General features: G+C 47.4%; 1 protein-coding gene across 1 annotated transcript in view; it reads left to right on the forward strand.

Annotated features, from left to right (window-relative positions):
* Positions 1-19,599, forward strand: part of ADAMTS14 (ADAM metallopeptidase with thrombospondin type 1 motif 14) — a 122,896-nt gene that overhangs the window by 69,493 nt on the left and 33,804 nt on the right. Inside the window, exons 5-9 of the mRNA XM_043990175.1 lie at positions 11,836-11,919; positions 13,193-13,340; positions 16,713-16,818; positions 18,116-18,259; positions 19,210-19,342. Of these exons, the coding sequence (XP_043846110.1) occupies positions 11,836-11,919; positions 13,193-13,340; positions 16,713-16,818; positions 18,116-18,259; positions 19,210-19,342 (615 nt within the window). The remainder of the gene's footprint in view (positions 1-11,835; positions 11,920-13,192; positions 13,341-16,712; positions 16,819-18,115; positions 18,260-19,209; positions 19,343-19,599) is intronic.

Raw genomic sequence — 19,599 nt, forward strand, 5'->3', positions numbered from 1 at the left:
GAAAAAGCATGGTTGGGAGAGGGAGAGATATTTCCTTGTGTGAGTAAGTTGCTGGCTCTTTTAACAAAAATAAAAAGAAAAATAGAAAATCCACAAAAACAAAGCATTAACATGATCTTATCTCCCATTTGTCTGGTTAAACAGACCAAAATCAAAAATAGGATAATTAGGGAGTTTAAAAGGTCCATTCGAAAAAATTCAAAGGAAAACACAGCCAGTACACCAGTACTTAGCAGTTAAAGGGAGAGGGAGGGGAAATTTCTTACCCAACCAGAAGATCAGAAGAAGACTGAGGTTTAGCTTTCCTCTTCGTGGTCAGCCATCTGTTAAGGGTTAAAATTCTAGCTAAACTGTCTAAAATATCTAATGAGTGGTCGCCAATAAATTATAAGCTTTAGCAAGAGTTAGACTTTTAAGCATTTATTAAGGAGAATAAGAATTTGGTAAAGAGAGAGAAAAAGGCCTAGATTCCTATCTATTAAAGGGAGAGCACATTTCTAGCTCCCTTCTCCGCCAGAGTCCAGAGGAAAGAGGAGCGAGCCTGAGCGCCAGTCTCTTCCTTCCTCCTCCCACTAGTCCGCGTCACTTCCTGACTCCTGAAGAAAAGACTCCTGGTCTTGCCCTCAAAGACCTTTGCTTCATGGGCAGAACTCTTCTACAGTAAGTATCCAGCAGGTGGCGTCATTCCAATCGTTACATACCTCTGATGTTCTGTGTTCTAAGGTCCTTCCACCTCTGATATTCTGTGTCCCGAGGTTCTCCCATTTCTGATGTTCTGTGTTCTAAGGTTCTCCCATTTCTGGTGTTCTGTGTTCTAAGGTCCTTCCACCTCTGATATTCTATGTTCTGAGGTTCTTCCATCTCTGATATTCGGTGTTCTAAGGTCCTTCTACCTCTGATGTTCCATGTTCTAAGGTCCTTCCACTTCTGATGTTCTGTGTTCCGAGGTTCTTCTATCTCTCATGTTCTGTGTTCTAAGGTCCCTCCACCTCTGATGCTCTGTGTCTGAGGTTCTTCCATCTCTCATGTTCTGTGTTCTGAGGTTCTTCTATCTCTCATGTTCTGTGTTCTGAGGTTCTTCTATCTCTCATGTTCTGTGTTCTAAGGTTCTCCCATCTCTGTTTTTCTGTGTTCTAAGGTCCTTCCACCTCTGATGTTCTGTGTTCTGAGGTTCTTCTATCTCTCATGTTCTGTGTTCTAAGGTCCTTCCACCTCTGATGTTTTGTGTTCTAAGGTCCCCCCCAATTCTAACATTCTGCACTGGGGTAGAATCAGGAGAAAGAAATTGGCCACCCAGGCTTGGAGATCTGCCAACTCAGCTGCGCCCTTGGGAGGAATGATTTTGCAGTTGAAGGAAATCCCCTTTTAAAAACCGTTTTGCCTGCATGATTCCTTTGGGCAGCCTCAGCTTCTTTGGGGAACTAAGATTCACCCTTTCACTGCCAAGAAGAGGATATTCAGGCCCAGCACAGGAGCCCGGGGGCTGCCTCGTAGAGGGCACGCAGCAAGGTCTCTGCCCTTGCCTCTGTTCCTCCTTCCTCTCAGGACTCAGGCTCTGCCCCAGCTCAGACCCAGACAGCCCGGGGCGAGTATGTGAGAAACCCAACCCCCCACTGATCTTAGGGGAAGGGACTCCCACTGAGCCTCCTGCCAGAGGAAGCCAGGGCAAAAGCAACACAATCCCTTCCTACTGTACCTCCCATCACACTGACCTTAGAGTCAGTCCAAGTTAAGTCTGAAGGGTATCCTGGGAGGGATTATATGAGACTTGGAAGGAAGGGGTTTCTCGAAATCAGAGGGAGAAACATAACATGCTATGGCCAGGCCTGGACACCCATCTGCTGTTGAATGTGGGACTCCTCCTCCTCTTCCTCCTCCTCCTTCTGATTCTCCTTCTCCTTTCCTTCTCCTCCTCTTCTTCTTCCTCCTTGTCTTTTTGTGTGTGTGTGTGTGGGGGGGGGGGGCAATGAGAGTTAAGTGACTTGCCCAGGGTCACACACAGCTATTAAGTGTCGAGTGTCTGAGGTCAGATTTGAATTTAGGTCCTCCTGAATCCAGGGCCGGTTCTTTATCCACTGTGCCACCTAGCTGCCCCCCTCCTTGTCTTCTTTATCTCTTCTTTCTCTCCTCCTCCTCTTCCTCCTTGTCCTCCTCCACCTTGTCCTCCTCCTTATTTTCCTTTTCTTCTTCCTCATTATCTTCTTTTTCTCTTCTATCTCTCTTCCTCTTTCTTCTTTTCCTCCTCCCCTTCTTCCCCTCCTCCTCTTCCTCCTCCTCCTTCCTCTTTCCTTAGATCTACAAGGGATACTGGAATGGGGGAGGCATGTTAAGAGAATGCTTATAAGAATGGGCATGTGGCCTTAGTGGACCACAAGCTCAATATTATTCAGTAATGAGGCCCAAATGGTTGCTGCACTTTGAGGCTGCATTAATAGTTGCAGTGTCCACAGCAAGGGAAGTCATGATCTTGTCCTGGTCAGGCCCCTTAGAGAGGACTGGGTTTCGTCCTGGGCACCATGTTTGAGGAAGGACATTGACTGGCTGACGTGTCCTGAGGAACGTGACCAGGATGACGAAGGGATCTGAGACTAGATGAGGATCAATGGAAAGAATACATTAGGGATATTTATCTGGAAGACGTGAAGTCTTACAGGGAGGCTATGGCTGTCTTCAAGTGCTTGGCAGGAAGCAGAATGATATGGTGCAGATGGTACTGTAGTTAGGAAGACCTGGACAGCCTCTGAGTAGCTTTGTGACTCGTAGGCAACCTGGGCCTCTGTTTCTCTATCCGTAAAATGAGAGGGTTGGACTAGATCACTTCTGAGGTCCCTTCTGGCTCTGGATCGATGATCCTGGCCCAGCCCCCCTCATTTTACACACGAGGATGCTAAGGCTGGGCCAGGTAAAGTGAGCGCTAACGGCCACCTGGGCACAAAGGGGCAGGGCCAGGGCTCTTTCCGCTAGGCTGCGGCTGCTGAGTAGGTGCTCCCAGGAAGGAAGTTGCTGGGCTCAGCCATTCTCCCGTGGTGCCAGGGCTCTGCCGTTCCAAGAGGCTCAGGGGCAGCAGGAATCTGAGGGAGGGATTCCTGCCCGGCTCTGGAGGGCATTCCCTCCACGTCCTGCCCACTCCATTGGCTTTCGGCCCAGCCCCGACAGTCCAGGAGTTAACAGTACCCCGCTGGCTGACGCCACTTGTTTTAACAGGCCCTGGCTCCGGGCCACCCTGGTGCCTCCCACCCCTTGGCACGGCTTATCGGCCACCACTAAGAAGGCTATAGCTGAGTAGGTCAGATTCAGAGCTGAGCCAGGGGAACGTGGGATGGCAGACTTGGAACTGAAAGGGACTTCAGAGGTCATGCAGTCCCACCTCTCTCATTGAACAGATGAGGAAATGGAGGCCTGTAGAGGTTAAGTGACTTGTCCTGGGTCAGAAAGTGGTAGAACTGGGATTCGAACCCAGCTCCTTTGAGTCCAGATTCAGCATTCACCTCCCTCTATCCCATCCCTTCCTTTCCGTTCTCATTGCTACCCAGTGACTTCCAGCCATGATTATTTCCCAAGTGGACGCTAGCCTTTCAGGCAGGACCCTCTAACCCACCATGCATATGACTCTCAGATTGATCTGTAACCTGTTGGACATTTATTGGGCTCCCATGATGTGTGATACACTTTCTTAGGTCTTCTTGGTACTCGGGTATGACCATTTCATTTTTTTTTTTTTTTGCTCAAAGGCCTTTGTTATCTTCCTGTTTCCTACTTAATAAAAGCCAGCCTTCTTAGACTGGCATTCAAGGCCCCAAGCTCCCTTTCCTGGATCTCAGGCTATATTTTGTTTAACTCAACCAAACTAGCACCCAGGTGTATGCTATATAGTATACACTGACAATCTATGTGATTTCTTTTTTGTTTGTTTCTTTTGTTTTGTTTTGCAGGACAATGAGGGTTAAGTGACTTGCCTAGAGTCACACAGCTAGTAAGTGTCAAGTGTCTGAAGCCGGATTTGAACTCAGGTCCTCCTGAATCCAGGGCCAGTGCTTTATACACTGCACCACCTAGCTGCCCCATAGATGTGATTTCTAAGTATCTTTTGGTGGTCTTTATTTTTTTTCTCTATTTTTTTTTTGAGTCAATTAGGGTTAAGTAACTTGTCCAGGGTAACACAGCTAGTGGGTATCTGAGGCTGTACTTGAACTCAGATCCTCCTGACCTGAAGGCTGGTGCTCTATCCCCTTCACCACATACCTTTCCACCTCCCCCACTCCCCCTCCTTTTTTCTGATGATCTTTAAAAGAACCTGGAGACCAACTCTGCTCAGCCCCAGAAAATAGAACCAGGAATTGGAGGGGGAGGTTCCAGGGAGGAAGACATAGGCTATATGAGGGAAGCCTCAGTCACGAGAGCTGCCCAAACAATTCCATTTTGTCTTCCTATCCTCCTGTGCTTAGCACCGTGTGTGGTTGAGCTAAAGCTGGAAAAGACCTCAGAGGTCATCTCGTCCAAACCCTTTTTTTACAGACGAAGAGACCGAGGTCCAGGGAGGTTATGAGGGCACACATAGTGTCATGGATCTGAAGCTGGAAGGAACCTCAGAGGCCATCCACTCCTACCCCTGATGTGATATATGAGGAAACTCACGAAGGCAGGAAATGTTAGCGCACTGGCCCAACATCACTCAGATGGTCTCCCAGCAGAGAATGGAGAGCCGCTTGTCGTGGGTGTTGTGCAAAAGATTCCAGTTTGGCCACAGGTGGGATTGGATGACTTCTGAGGTCATTCACAGAATTTAGAGTGGAAAGAGAACCTACAGTTATTAAAAATTCCCATTTTGCAGGTGAGGAAACTGAGGCCCAGAAAGTTTAAGTTAATTGCCTGAGGTCACACAGATAAGTCCCTGAGCCATGATTTGAACCCAAGTTCCCCAATCCAACTCCAAGTCCAGTGCTTGTCCCACCAAGCTACCCTGCCCCTTGGGAGAGTGAGAGTGAGTGCGGGTATCATTAGAGACTAGAACTGTTCTTGATGTTATGGGGTCTTCAGAGACAGGGCCAATCAATTGTGCTAGTCATCTAACTCAGGCTTTCAGAGGTAGCATAGCATTCCAAGGCTTCTGGGAGCTCGGTGATTTGGTGGAAGGGGAGCCTGGCAGGGCACAGGGAGCTGCAGAACCTGTAGTCAGAGCTGGGGGAGGAGGGATTGCTGGGGAAGAGCCCAGGAGTTGGAGAAGCCCAGAGGATTTGGTCGTGGATCCTCTCGCCTTGAGTTGTCATTGTGGTCCTCGGCTGTGTTTACAGGCACTGGGGCTGGTCCGGCTCATGCCTCTTACTGCCTGCTGGACAGGTTACACACAGCCCGACCAGTGTGAAGAGTGAGTATCGATGGTGCTTTTCAGACGGACCAGGCCAGGCCTGCCTGTCCGAATGGTCCCAGCTGAGCTAGAGGCTTGCAGGGCGAGGACTGGAAAGGGCTTTGGAACACAATGCCACAGCTAGGAGGCACAGCAGACAGGGAAGGGAAGACGAAAAGCGTTTATCGAGGACCTACTGTGTGCCGTGCACTGTGCAAAAGGCTTCACAAGTATTATTTCATTTGATCTTCACTACAACACTGGAAGGTAGGGGCTGATATTATCCCCATTTTACTGTTGTGGAGACTGAGGCAAACAGTGGTTAAGACACTTGCCCAGGGTCACATAGCTAGTAAGTGTCTGAGCTGAAAATGACCTTACACCTCATGCCCTCTGAACCCCCTCACTTTAGAGAGGAGGAAACTGAGGCCAGGAAGCATAAATGACTTTAGATCATAGATGTAGAACTCGAAGGGCCTTCACAAATCATCTAATCCAACATGATCATTTTACAAATGAAGAAACTGAGGCTCAGGGAGATGAAGTATCCTAGGATCTGAGATGCTGAGCTGGAGAAAGTATATGGACTATCTTGTCCAACTCCATTTCGCAACTGAAGAAACTGAGACCTTCAGAGGTTAGATGACTCGATTGAGGTCATGCAGGTAGTGATAGAGCCAAGATTTGAACCCAGATCCTTTGACTGGCTCACTTCGAATCTGTTTAGGCTAATCTCATTTAGTAGGAAACTGAAACCAATATTTGGGAAGAGACTTACTCTAGGACACAGAGGAGTACAGGATTGTTCAGTCCTACAGCTGGAAGTCTCATACAGGATGTCCCCAAAGTCTTAGTATTATTTTTTTTCATAACAGTATTTTATTATTTTCCAGTTACATGTAGAGATAGTTTTCAACATTTGTTTTTATAAGATTTCTAGTTTCAAATTTTTCTACCTCCCTCCCCTCCTTACCCCCTCCCCAAGACAGCGAGTAATCTGATATAGGTTATATATGTACAATCACATTAAACATATTTCTGCATTAGTCATGCTGTGAAAGAAGAATCAGAGCAAAAAGGAAAAACCTCAAAAAAGAAAATCAACAACAACAAAAACAATAAAAATAGTATGGTTCGATCTGCATCCAGTTCTCTTTTTTTCTGGATTTGGAGTGCATTTTCCATCATGAGTCCTTTGGAACTATCTTGGACCATTGTATTGCTGAGTAGAGTCAAGTCTATCAACATATAGTGTTGTTGGTACTGTGTACAATGTTCTCCTGTTTCCTCTCATCTCACTCATCATCAGTTCATGCAAGTCCTTCCAGGTTTCTCTAAAATCTGCCTGCTCATTGTTTCTTACAGCACAATAATATTCCATTACATTCATATACCACAAATTGTTCAGCCATTTCCCAATTGATGGGCAACCCCTCAATTTCCAATTCCTTGCCACCAAAAAAAAAAAAGAGTAGCTATAAGTAATTTTGTATATGTGGGTCCTTTCCCCTTTTTAATGATCTCTTTGGGAAAAAGACCTAATAGTGGTATTGCTGGGTCAAAGGGTATGCAGAGATTTATAGCCCTTTGGGCATAGTTCCAAAACTGCTCTCCAGAATGGTTGGATCAGTTCACATCTCCACCAACCATGCATTAGTGTTCCAATTTTTCCACAGCTTCTCCAACATTTATTATTTTCCTTTTTTGTCATATTAGTCAATCTGATAGGTGTCAGGTGGTACCTCAAAGTTGCTTTAATTTGCACCTCTCTAATCAATAGTGATTTAGAGCATTTTTTCATATGGCAATAGATAGCTTTGATTTCTTCATCAGAAAACTGCCTGTTCATATCCTTTGACCATTTCTAAATTGGAGAATGACTTGGATTCTTATAAATTTGATTTAGTTCTTGATATATTTTAGAAATAAGGCCTTTATCAGAAGTACTGGCTATAAAAATTGTTTCCCAGTTTTCTGTCTCCCTTCTAATTTTGGATGCATTGCTTCTGTTTGTACAAAACCTTTTTAATTTAATGTAATAAAAATCATCCATTTTGCATTTCATAGTATTCTCTATTTCTTGTTTGGTCATAAACTGTTCTCCCTTCCAAAGATCTAGAGGTAGATTATTCCTTCCTCTCCTAATTTACCTATAGTATCACCTTTTATGTCTAAATCATGTACCTATTTTGACCTTATTTTAGTATAAGGTGTAAGATGTTGGTCTCTTTCTAGTTTCTGCCATACTCTCTTCCAGTTTTCCCAGAAGTTTTTGTCAAATACCGAGTTCCTATCCCAGAATCTAGAGTCTTTACAGTACATTACTAAAGTCACTTACTACTGTGTCTCTTGTGCCTAACCTATTCCATTGATCCTCCACTCTATTTCTTAACCAGTATCAAATAGTGTTGATGACTGCCATTTTATAGTAGAGCTTCAGATTTGGTACGGCTAGCCCACCTTCCTGTGCATTTTTTTTCATTATTTCCCTTGATATTCTTGACCTTTTGTTTTTTCAGATGAATTTTGTTATTATTTTTTCTAGCTCTATAAAATAATTTTTAGGTAGTCTGATTGGTATGGCACTGAAAAAGTAAATTAATTTAGGTAAAATTGTCATTTTATTATATTAGCTTGGCATATCTATGAACAATTGATATTTTCCCAATTATTTAGATCTGATTTGATTTGTGTGATAAGCATTTTGTAATCCCACGTCACTTCTTAAGCATTCCCTCATTGCTCACAGGCATCAGCCTCCTTCCACTGGTAATACTTCTTTCCACTGATATCTCAGTCATTTGTTAATTTGGTTCCTTGGAGATTGTGATGGTCCCTGGCTCATGGCCACACAGTGTCAATGGGGAAGTACTGATGGCTAAAAGATGGGATTTTACAGGAGTGAGAAACCTGGGATCATGGATAACACAGCATGAGTTAATAAATGTGAATAGCCTCATCTTCTCCTCTTCTTCCTTTCCCACTTTCCTCTTCTCTTCTTTCTCCTCCTCTTTTATCTCCTTTTCTTTCTTGTCTTTCTCTTCCTCCTCTGTCTCCCTCCTCTTCCTTTTCTTCCTCCTCCACTTTCTTCTTCTCTCTCTCCTCTTCTTCTTCTACTCTTCTATCTCCTCCTCCTCTTCCTTGTCTTTCTCTTATTACTCCTCCTCCTCCCCTTCTTCCTCATTTTAAATTCTGGGCCCAGTTCACTGTCCACCTATAGGAGCTATTCAGTCAGTGGTCTTCCCATTCTACAGCATCTCATAATTGGTACTTTTCATCCACTTGGTTTATCCAGTTCAGTTCAATTTAGCAGATATTTATTAAGCACCTACTACGTGCAAGATATTGTATGAGGTGGTACAGTGGATAGAGCACTGGGCCTGGTGTCAGGAAGACCTGAGTTCAAATCTAGCCTTAGATATTTACTAGCTATGAGATCCTGGGCAAGTCACTTAACCTCTGTTTGCCTTAGTTTTTTCAACTATGAAATGGGGATAATAAAAGCACCTTGTTCCCAGGGCGGTTATGAAGATCAAATGATATATTTGTAAAGCACTTAGAACAGTGCCTGGCACATAGTAGGTGCGTAATAAATGTTTATTCCTTTCTCCTTGTTCCTCACTGTTCTAGGTATATAAAGACAAAAACAAAACAGTCCTCCCCCCAGCCCCCAGGAGCTTATATTCTACTGGGGGGACTCAATACCAACCCAGCCACATACATACAAACTTAGACAAAATAAATTCAAAATTCCTTTTACATGGCTATACTTATTTGCAACAGGCTTTGTTTTTCTTATCTTCTTAATGAGCAGGGCAAGAGGAGGGAGGGAAGGAATGAAGAACCGAAAATAAAATTAAAAAACAATTCAAGAGGGAAAGGTCATTGACAGTTCAACACTGGCCTCATTTTTATCATCTGTAAAATGAGGGGTTTGGAATAGATGATTTCTGAGTCCCATTTTAGATCTAAATTCTATGGTATTTGTGAAAATAGTTCTGTTTCTGTATTTCCAGTAGTGGGATTACTGGGTCAAAGGGATTACTGGTCAGTTTCATGATCTCCTATCAATTGCCAGATTATTTTTCAGAAAGATTGCAGTGGTTTGCAATCACATCAGCAATATATGCATATACCTCTTTATCCACAGTCTCACCAACATTGAGGTTCCCCCCCCCTCTTTGGGGCAATGAAGGTTAAGTGACTTGCCCAAGGTCACACAGCTAGTAAGTGTCAAGTGTCTGAAACTGGATTTGAACTCGGCTTCTCCTGAATCCAGGGCCTGTGCTTTATCCACTGTGCCATCTAGCTGCCCCCCAACATTGAGGTTTAAAAAGCAAAACTAATTTCTAATTATTTTTGCCAACTAGATGAGTGTGATTATTAAGTTGAACATTTTTGTGAAGATTAACTTCTAGGAACATTGATTTAGAGCTAGAATAGAATTTTGAAGTCATTTAGTACAAACATCTCATTTTATAGATGAAGAAACTGAGTCCATAGAGGAAAGTAACTTGCTCAAGGTCATAAGTAGGATTTTGATGAAGGAGGTGAATATGAAAATGAAGATGTTTTGAAACTAAGCATGGGAACCAGAAAGAGACATGCGCAGAAAAGGCCAAATTTGTCCCCAGATTCACCTCATGATGTGTAAACCCCCAAAACACACCTCCACTGAAAAAAGTACCCTCCTTGGGGGTTGGTTTAGGACCCCAGGAACTCCAAATTAGGATAAGCCCTCTCCTGTACCTTCCCAAGGTGGAGATTATTATAATGAGACTGATAAATCAATTTATCCATACTATAAATATAACTGTCTTTCCTTTTACTATTCGAGAGATACCTTTCCACTATTCTGGTTCTCTCCCTGTGGTCACTCACAGTATTGCAATAAAACCTGGGAAACTGAGTCACTGAGTCTTGTAATTCTTTTGGGACAACTCACGATCAATTTGACCCTTAATTCCATCCCACATCAGATTTGAGATAGAATTTGAACCCAAAGCCAATGCTCTTTTCACTTTCTACCACAGCTGCCTCCTCCACTTTGTGTTTCCTCTTTGGTGCACCATTCATTATCTTCGATATTCTATAGTCTTCAGTCTCAAGTTCTTTCATGTTCTAACATTTTATATTTTATGTAAGTGGCCCCTCTCAGCCCTGACATTCTACATTCTAAAGTCCCTTCCAGCCCTGATATTCTGTGTTCTATATTCTAAGATCCCTCTCAATGCTGACATTTTGTCTCTCAGACTCGGTTTCTTCATTTGTAAAATGAAGATCTCAGTTCAGGGGGTCCTTGTGATGAGCAGATGAGGCAGAGTGTTGTACTTGGCAGACCTTAATATACTCTATAAATGTCAGTTCTGTCTATTTCAGAGGGATGAGCAGGCTTCTAATTTTGGAAGAATTGATGGGTAAGGAGTCACAAGGCCGTGTGGTGATTGAAATGGTCTGCTGTGGACTTGGAACCAGAAGCCCAGGATTGGAGTCTGGGCTAAAAGGTTCATTCTCTGCGTGGCTTCGGGCAACTCACTACTCTTCATTAGCCTGCACATGACTTCCACATCTCTGTGTGGTCCAAAAGAAGGAGTTGGATCCTTAGAATAGAGACTGGCAGAGCCGAATGGACAGTTAGAACTTTGGAGCTGGACGGACAATTAGAACATAGAACACTGGAGTCCTCTGGAAAGGCCCTTAGGACATGACTATAATCCCTTCAATAAAGGAGAGGCTGGAGGCAAAGAGATTAAGGGGAAGGAAAGCAAAGCTGGGAAAGTCCTAGGTCTCCAAAGGGAGGGAGTTTAAGATAAAGAACCTAGGGTTATCTTCCTTCCCTTCTCTTCCACAGTTTGTTGGTTTTTGGATGAGACAATTGGGGTTAAGTGACTTGCCCAGGGTCATACAGCTAGTGTCAAGTGTCTGAGGTCAGATTTGAACTCAGGTCCTCCTGAATTCAGGGCAGGTGCTCTATCCACTGCACCACCTAGCTGCCCTGCTCTCTTCCATGGTTTGTTGATGGCTGCAGGGATAACTCAGCTGAGAGCCTTATGTTTTCCACTGGGCGGGGTAGGAAAGTGAAAGGCAATAGACAAAATGTGGTGGCCAGAGCTCTGCATTTGATGAGAGGATCTGCATGTCTATACCAGCTCTGACCATTGTGTGACCTTGGTCAAGTCTTTAGTTCTTTCAGGTCTCAGTGTCTTCATTTGCAAAATGAGGGGCTTTAACAAGAAGGTTAGTTTGGTGTAGTGGAAAGGAAGCTCGTTGGAGGACCCAGGGTCAAATCCTGGCTCTTCGGTTTGCCTGAGTGACCTTGGCCAAATCACTTACTTTCCTGGGAAATCAGTTTCCTCACCTGTAAAGTGAAGGAAGCTGGGTTAGATGACCTCTAAAGCCTGGGACAAACTGGCTCTGGGAACCTGAGGGTTGGCTGTGACTTCTCATCCCCACAAAAATGCTCACCTGCATTCCCTTCTTCCTTCCCACAGGTAGATGAGATCTACCATGACGAGTCCCTGGGGGTGCACATGAACATAGCGCTGGTGAGGATGATCATGGTGGGTTACCGGCAGGTAAGCACGTCATCAGCGCGTGAAGGCGAGCAGGTACCAGGGAGGCAGAGCACAGGCTGCACGGGCAGGATGGGTGCTGGTCTTATCGGGGAGAAGCCTGTCCTCACCTTCTAAGACCCTGGGGAGGCAGCAGCATGTCAGGGAGAGCACTAGCGCCGATTTGAGAGGACCCAGGTCCAAATCCCTCCTCGGGACTCACTCTCCCAGACCCTTTGGTCTTTTTTTTTTTTTTGGACTCTCTGGTACAATATACTATCAGAGAATATGAAGTCTCATAAGATCACAGGACCATTGAGTGAGAATAGTAAAGGACCCCAAATGCCACCCAGACTGACCCTCCTTACCATTGAGGAAAAAAAAAAAAGACCAAAGGGTCTGGGAGACAAAGAACAATGGATTCAAATCTTAGTGCCCTGTTATTTGTCCTTGGGCATTTTCTGGACCTCAGTTTACTAACTGTAAAATGGGGATCAATCAATCAATCAGTTAGTCAATCAATTTCTTAATCACCAGGCCCTGGGCTAGGGGCTAGAGATATAAAAGTGAGACAGCTCCTGCCCTCAGGAGCAAGGATGAGAAGAATTCTGGCACTATCAACCTATTAGTGTTGGTTTGAGGAAAATGCTTTGAAATGTTGTAGAAATGGTCTCTAAGACCTTTTTGTATTTTTTTCTGGGGACTCAAGACTTACACATGAAACAATTGAAAGAGACAAGAGCATGTGACAAATTGAGTGAATGTAAGAAAGTACCAGATAATCTGGGACAGATCATAAGTGCTCTGGGGGGAGCAGAGAAGGGACAGGTTAATGGTGGCTCTGGGAGTCTAGGAGGACATCCTGCAGAAGGCAGGACTTGAAGGAGAGATAGGGCCTGGGATGGACAATGAAGAGTGGGGAGGGCCGCCCTCCAGGTGGAAGTAGGCAGAGGGGACAATGAGATTGATTTCTTTGGGATCCAGAAGGGACTGGAGAGGATTTTCTGGGGGAGCTCTGAAGCATTCTAAGTGGTCTTGGGATGGGGGATTGGACAATCTAGACCTCAGGAGCCTCTTCAGACCTTGGCTCAGGTAGGATAACAGATTTTAGGAGCCTCAAAGGCCACCTTTTCCAGCCTTTTCACTTTACAGGTAAGGAATCTGAGGCCCAGGGAGATTAAATAGTACTTGCCTGAGGTCACCCAGGTAGTGTCAGGTTCTGATTCTTCACGCTTAGATTGGACCAATTCTCCAAAGTTAACCCCTCTCTGGTTCTCTGCCCCCAAACTCCCACCAGTCTCTGAGCTTGATTGAGCGAGGGAACCCGTCCAGGAGCCTGGAACAGGTGTGCCGATGGGCTCACTCCCAGCAGCGCTCGGACCCCGGCCATGCCGAGCACCACGACCATGCCGTCTTCCTCACACGGCAGGATTTTGGTCCCGCAGGTATGCAAGGTACTGTATTCCCCATAGACAGGTGTGTGCAGCTGGCCAGAGGGGGAAGAAGGGAGAGAGTAGGCAAGGGACCACACCCCTGACCCCTGTCACCTGTCTCCATGACTAGGGGGAGATTCTTTCCAGCCCCCTCCCAGACTCTTCTAATGTACAGACTGGGAAGGTTTGAGAAAACATCATTTGCTACAAGCAGAATCAGGGGATTCCTTGAGCAAGGGACGAGGATGGTGTATTGCAAAGGTGCCTTAGACCTGCAGCCAGAGAACCTCCATGGAAATCTAGCCTCGATGACTTACCAGCTGGGGGGGGGCGGCGGGCGGGATTCAATTCTTCTGAGGGAGGCCTCAGTTCCCTCCTTTGTAAAGTGAGGAAGATGGATAAGATCATCTCTGAAGTCCCCACCAACTCCTTGCCTTCATTCATTCATTCATCACTTCTTATGCACCTACTATGTACTAGGCACTGTGCTAAGGATGCAAAGAAAGGCAAGAATCTCACTCTGGCACATATTTATTTCTTTAAAAACCCTTAATGGTTACAATACCCTGTCCTCACAGTAAATACCATAAATATTAACTACACTTTACAATGAGGAAACTGGAACCCATAGGGGGCTACATGACTTGTCCAAGGACACATAGGTAGTAACACATTAGAGATTTGCATATTAAATTTTTTTTTTTTGCTGGGCAATGAGGGTTAAGTGACTTGCCCAGGGTCACACAGCTAGTAAGTGTTAAGTGTCTGAGGCTGGATTTGAACTCAGGTCCTCCTGAATCCAGGGCCGGTGCTTTATCCACTGTGCCACCTAGCTGCCCCACATTTGAGATTTGAACCCAATACCCAGTTGCAGCTTTTGGGGGCACAGGAGAGGGTTGGGGTATGAGAGCCCTGGTCCAAATAAGAGAAGATTTGGGGGAGAGAGACCTGGCTAGATGACAAAGTTGCCATAGTGGGGCTTCTCTCCACCATATCCATGTCATGTGATAGACACATAATAGGCTCTTGTTAGGTACCTGCTGAATTCCTTGGGCCGAATCATTCACTACACCTTCTGCACTGACTGCTTGTTAAAAAAGCAGCTGGGGATAGATTAGAAAGAGGGGGGGATCTGGAGCAAGGAGAGACCGGGGTCTGCATCCTATCTGGGTTACCTTGGCCAAGTCCCTGCTTTTCTCCAAGCCTCCGTCTCATCATCTATACAATGGAGATATGAATGTCGGCACTATCTGTACTCAGGCTATTGTGGGAGAGGGGCTTGATGAGATTTCAAGTCCCTTGTGGGCAGGGGCCATCCCCTTCTTTGTGTTCTCACTGCTTGGCTAAGGGATCTGAGCAACACCGATCATTGACATTCTTTTTTTTTTTTTTAGTGAGGCAATTGGGGTTAAGTGACTTGCCCAGGGTCACACAGCTAGTAAGTGTTAAGTGTCTGAGGCCGGATTTGAACCCAGGTACTCCTGACTCCAGGGCCGGTGCTCTATCCACTGCGCCACCTAGCTGCCCCCATAGACATTCTTAAATCGAATTAAATTGATCCCTGCTATGTCCTGCCTCCTGGATCTTCTTTCCAAACTCTTGTGAAAAACTCTAATTAGTCCCAGAAAGAGAAATCACGATGCTCCTGCGTTAATTTCTGTAATGGGAATTGGAGAAGCGCTGGCTTTGGAGCCAAAGGAGACCTGATATCATAGACTGGCCAAGTGGGAAGAACTCCTAGAGGTCCTAGCTAGGAGGGTCAGCCCATTAGCATCGTTTCAGACCTACTGTGTGCCAGGTGCTGTGGTAAGGGCTGGGGATACAAAGCAAGGAGAAAACCTAGTGGGGGAGGCAGCACACAAATTGTGTGTGTACATACACATGTGATATAGATACATTGGGGAGTCTCAGAGGGGAAGCGTTAAGATTAAGGACTGGGAAAGGCTTCCTGCAGAAGGGGGGACATTAGCTGAGCCTGGCTGGAGGAGCCAGAAGGCAGAGATGAGGTTGGAAGGTTTCTGGTACATATGGGAGACAGCTGGAGAAAACACTCCAAGTTGGGAGAGGCATGTTGTGTTCAGAGTCCTTGGAATGTGGAATGTGAGCTGGGAGACACCTTAGAACCTAGAATCCTGTCTGACCTAGAAGGGCCTCTAGGACCTGGAACGTAGATTCCTCAGCAGTAAGGTCCTTCTTTAGAACCTAGAACATAGAGAGTTGAAGGTTAAGTGGACATTTTACGTGTCAGGAAACTGAGGCTTGGAAAGAGAAAATAAGTGTGCCTGGGGTCATGTAGCAGGATACATGGCTGCTAAACAGGACAGGGACCGGCTCCCTCTATTTGGCCTCATTCTATGCCCTTCCAGTTCTGCCCATAACTCAAAGAATTCTTCCAGAAAAACCTTCCCTGAGGCCTGAGGGGCTAGGGCTTGGCTGCATCCCAGAAGGCTGGGGAGCAGAGCCTGGTCCTGCTTGAACGTCACTGCCCTGGTGGTTAAAAGAGAAGGCTGGGCTGTCAGCAGAGACTACTGGTGATCCATCGAGCAGGGCATGGGAGAGGGAAGCCACCCTCTGCCCATTGTGCTGGTGGGGTGGTGGAAGGGGCACTGACTTTCAACCAGGACCAGAGGAGTGAGCTCTGGGCTCAGAACGTCCCATTACTGGGCTGACACTGTGCAAGTCACCATCCTTTTGGGCCTCAGTGTCTTCCTCTTTGAAACTGGGGGTTGGACTTCATGTCACAGCTTGGTCTCAAGTCCAAGAGGCCTCTGGATGGGAGGAGGCCATTGGCTAACAGCTGTGCCCAAGCTCTCAGCCACTGCCCCTGTGATTCCCAGTCTGGAATCAGTCTGGAAACTCCAGGTGGGACCAAGAAGGCAGTGGTCACTGCAGGGGCCACAGGGTGGGGTCTCTATGAGCACTTGGTTTTCTAAGTGTCCTTTGGAGGCTGCTAGTAGCGGATGTTCGATGCTGCAGGCCTGGCTACTGCTGGTGTGGGTGAGTTCAATTTGCATTCCAATGATGCATCTCTCTCTCTCTCTCTCTCTCTCTCTCTCTCTCTCTCTCTCTCTCTCTCTCTCTCTCTCTCTCTCTCTCTCCCCCTTCTCTCTCCCACTCTTTCTCTCTTTCTTTCTCTTCCCCATCTTACAAAAATATACTCTGCCTCTCTCTCTTTCTTCTTTGTTCTCTCCTTTCCTCTTTTTCTTTTTCCTTCATTTCCCTACCTCTATCCTTTCCTTCCTTGCTCTCCCTTCCCTTGGATCTCTCCTCCTCTTTTCTCTCTCGCTCTCTTTCCTCCCCTCCATTTGCTTTCTCCTTGTGCCCTTCTCTCCACGTTCCTCTTCTCCGTCACCCCCATATCCCTTCCTCTCCCTCTTCTGGCAGGGTATGCACCTGTTACTGGAATGTGCCACCCCCTGAGAAGCTGCACCCTCAACCATGAAGATGGCTTTTCTTCTGCCTTTGTAGTGGCCCATGAAACTGGCCATGTGTAAGTGACCCCTCCCTGTCTCTGGCTGGGATGGGGCCGGGGGAGGTGGGTGGAGGGTACCTGGAAATGGTCAGGTGAGACTGGGATGGTTGGAAGCTTCCTTGAACGCCTAGGGAAGCAGAGACGTGGTTATAATCTCAGCCTCCTGGCTACTCCAGAGCTGGGCGCTGCCTGACCCATGGCTCAGATTCCTTAATTGTGAAATGGGACAATAATAATACCTGCCCCGGAGAATGGCTATGAGCCATTTGGAAACTTTCCAGTCAGAGTTACTAGACAAGGATGGATGTGTCCTGGGGCCAGGCATGTAACTGCTCAGCTTTCAGGCCATTGCAATGTCCCCAGGATCACAGGCCTGGGGCTCGAAGGGACCTCAGGGGCCATCCATGCCCACCCCTCATTCTACAGGTAATCAGGGCTCGTGTTTACATAGTGATTTAACAAGAGCCCTGCGGGGTGGGGGAAGCAGGTCTTGAGAAGGCCTGGGATATGCCCACATCAATAGGAAGAGGGACTGCCAAGATTTGAACCCAGAACCCAGTGCTACCCAGAGAGAGAGGGGGGCAGGGCAAGCTTCCTGAAGAGATGGACTTGAGTGCTTGTCTTGAAGGACGGGTAGGTTTTGGAGAGAAGGAGAGGCAGCATGGAGAGGTTTGGGAAATAGCATAAGCAGAGGTGGGAACTAGCTGAACTTGGGGGGGTGTTGTGAGTGTGTGTGAGAGTGTATATGAGTATGTGAGTGTTTGTGAGAGTGTATATGAGTGTGTGTGAGTGTGTGAGAGTGTATGAGTATGTGAGTGTTTGTGGGTGTGAGTGTGTGTATGAGTATGTGAGTGTGTGAGAGTGTATATGAGTATGTGAGTGTGTGAGAATGTGTGAGTGTGTGAGTGTATGAGTATGTGAGTGTGTGAGAGTGTATATGAGTGTGTGAATGTATGTGAGTGAGTGTGTGAGTGTGTGAATGTATGTGAGTGAGTGTGTAAGTGTGTGTGTATGCACATGCCTGTACAAGTAACTCAGTGAAGACAGGCTGGAATGGGGGATTCTGGTTGGGGTTGGACAGTATGGGAAGGGATTCAGACTTGCTCTTCCTCCCAGTAGCCATGGGGAGGAGCAGGGGTGTCCATGGGCTTGGGCCTGGAAGCACAGAAGCCGTTTGTCCAGGCTCCCAGCACAAGCCAGGGTGGGTCTGACGCCAGGCCTGGGACCCTCAGCTCCTCCTGCCTTGCTTGGGCTGTCCTCTCGGCCGTATCGCGGGGCGTCCTTGGGGAGCCCAGCTCAGGGGCCTTTCTCCTAGGCTAGGCATGGAGCACGATGGCCAGGGGAACCGCTGTGCTGACGAGACGGGCATGGGGAGCATCATGGCGCCGCTGGTGCAGGCCGCCTTCCACCGTTACCACTGGTCCCGCTGTAGCAAGCAGGAGCTGAACCGTTACATACAGTAGGTGCCTCCTTCCCCGCCTCCCCCCAGGCCCCTGAGTGCACAGGGGGCCCAGAGCAGGATAGCCCAGTGGGGATAGCACCACATCTGGTCTGGCCCTAGATATAGGTGGAATGGTCAGCCACCCACATAGTGTGACATGTGGGAGAGCCCACTTGGCACAAAAGCCTGACATGGTTCTGTCCTGCCATGCTCCCTCCCCTAACACGCCCACCATGATGGTCCTTAATAGGGGTTACTACAGCCCCCCTTTATCAAGTGCTGTTGCTTTATGAATGACCCCATGAGGTGGGGAATGTGCTATTACCCCCATCTTACAGACGAGTGAACTGAGGATGAGAGAGCTAAAGACTTGCCCAAGGTCACACATTAGTGCCTAGATAAGGCAGGCCTCCTCCCTGCTCTTGCCACCAGGCCTCCGAGGCTTCCTGTTTGGCCGATGACCCCAAGGAGACAGGTGATCCCTCTTCCCAGGTCCTCTGTGCTGTAGGGTAGGCTTAGCCTAAGCTGAGCTTGAACCCTGGGCTTACTCCCTTCTCAGCCTCTCGTGGCCCCTGGGCTCCTGCTGGGCTGAGGATGCCCAAGTCTGTACGGGCTGGATGAGGTCCACTGAGCATCCTGGGGGAGGGCTGGTTATCAATGACTGGGGGGTCTGGGAGGGGCTGGAGAACACAGAAGGAGGGAGATGAGGGGGCAGAGAAGGGCTTTCACCCAGTTTGGCCATGATCCAAATGTGGGGGCAGGTCGGCTGGGTAAGATGCAGATGGGGCTTCTTGCTGACCTCCACTGAAAGCTGCTTCACCATCGGTCAGCATGAGGGGAGGAGGGAGGACGAAGAGGTGGGATGGAGGCTGCTCTCTCTGCTCCTCTGGAGTCTGGAGGGTCATCCCCTCCCTGCACACGGCCTGACCTCGCTGACCCCTCCCCGGCCATGCCTCCCATCCCCCCAGCTCCTATGACTGCCTCCTGGACGACCCCTTTGAGCACCAGTGGCCCCAGCTGCCCGAGCTTCCCGGGATCGACTACTCCATGGACGAGCAGTGCCGGTTTGACTTCGGTGTGGGCTACCAGACCTGCACGGCTGTGAGTACCCGTCTGGCCCCAGCCGAGGTGCCATCCCATCCGCCTGTGCATCTGCAGGGACCCCCTCTGCCCTTAAACGACCCTGCATGGGGCAGGGGGACACGCTGGGCTGCGAGTAGAAGATGGGGTCCCCTTGTTAGCTCCGTGCGCCATTGGACGAGTCAGGCACCCATCCCCCCACTTGGTGCTGGCATTCTATGCTCTGTGATCTAGGGTCCTTCCAGTTCTGACCTTCTCTGCAGGTAGTGGGCAACAAG

The sequence above is a fragment of the Dromiciops gliroides genome, chromosome 2 (assembly GCF_019393635.1).
Source record: "Dromiciops gliroides isolate mDroGli1 chromosome 2, mDroGli1.pri, whole genome shotgun sequence".
Lineage (NCBI taxonomy): Eukaryota > Metazoa > Chordata > Mammalia > Microbiotheria > Microbiotheriidae > Dromiciops > Dromiciops gliroides.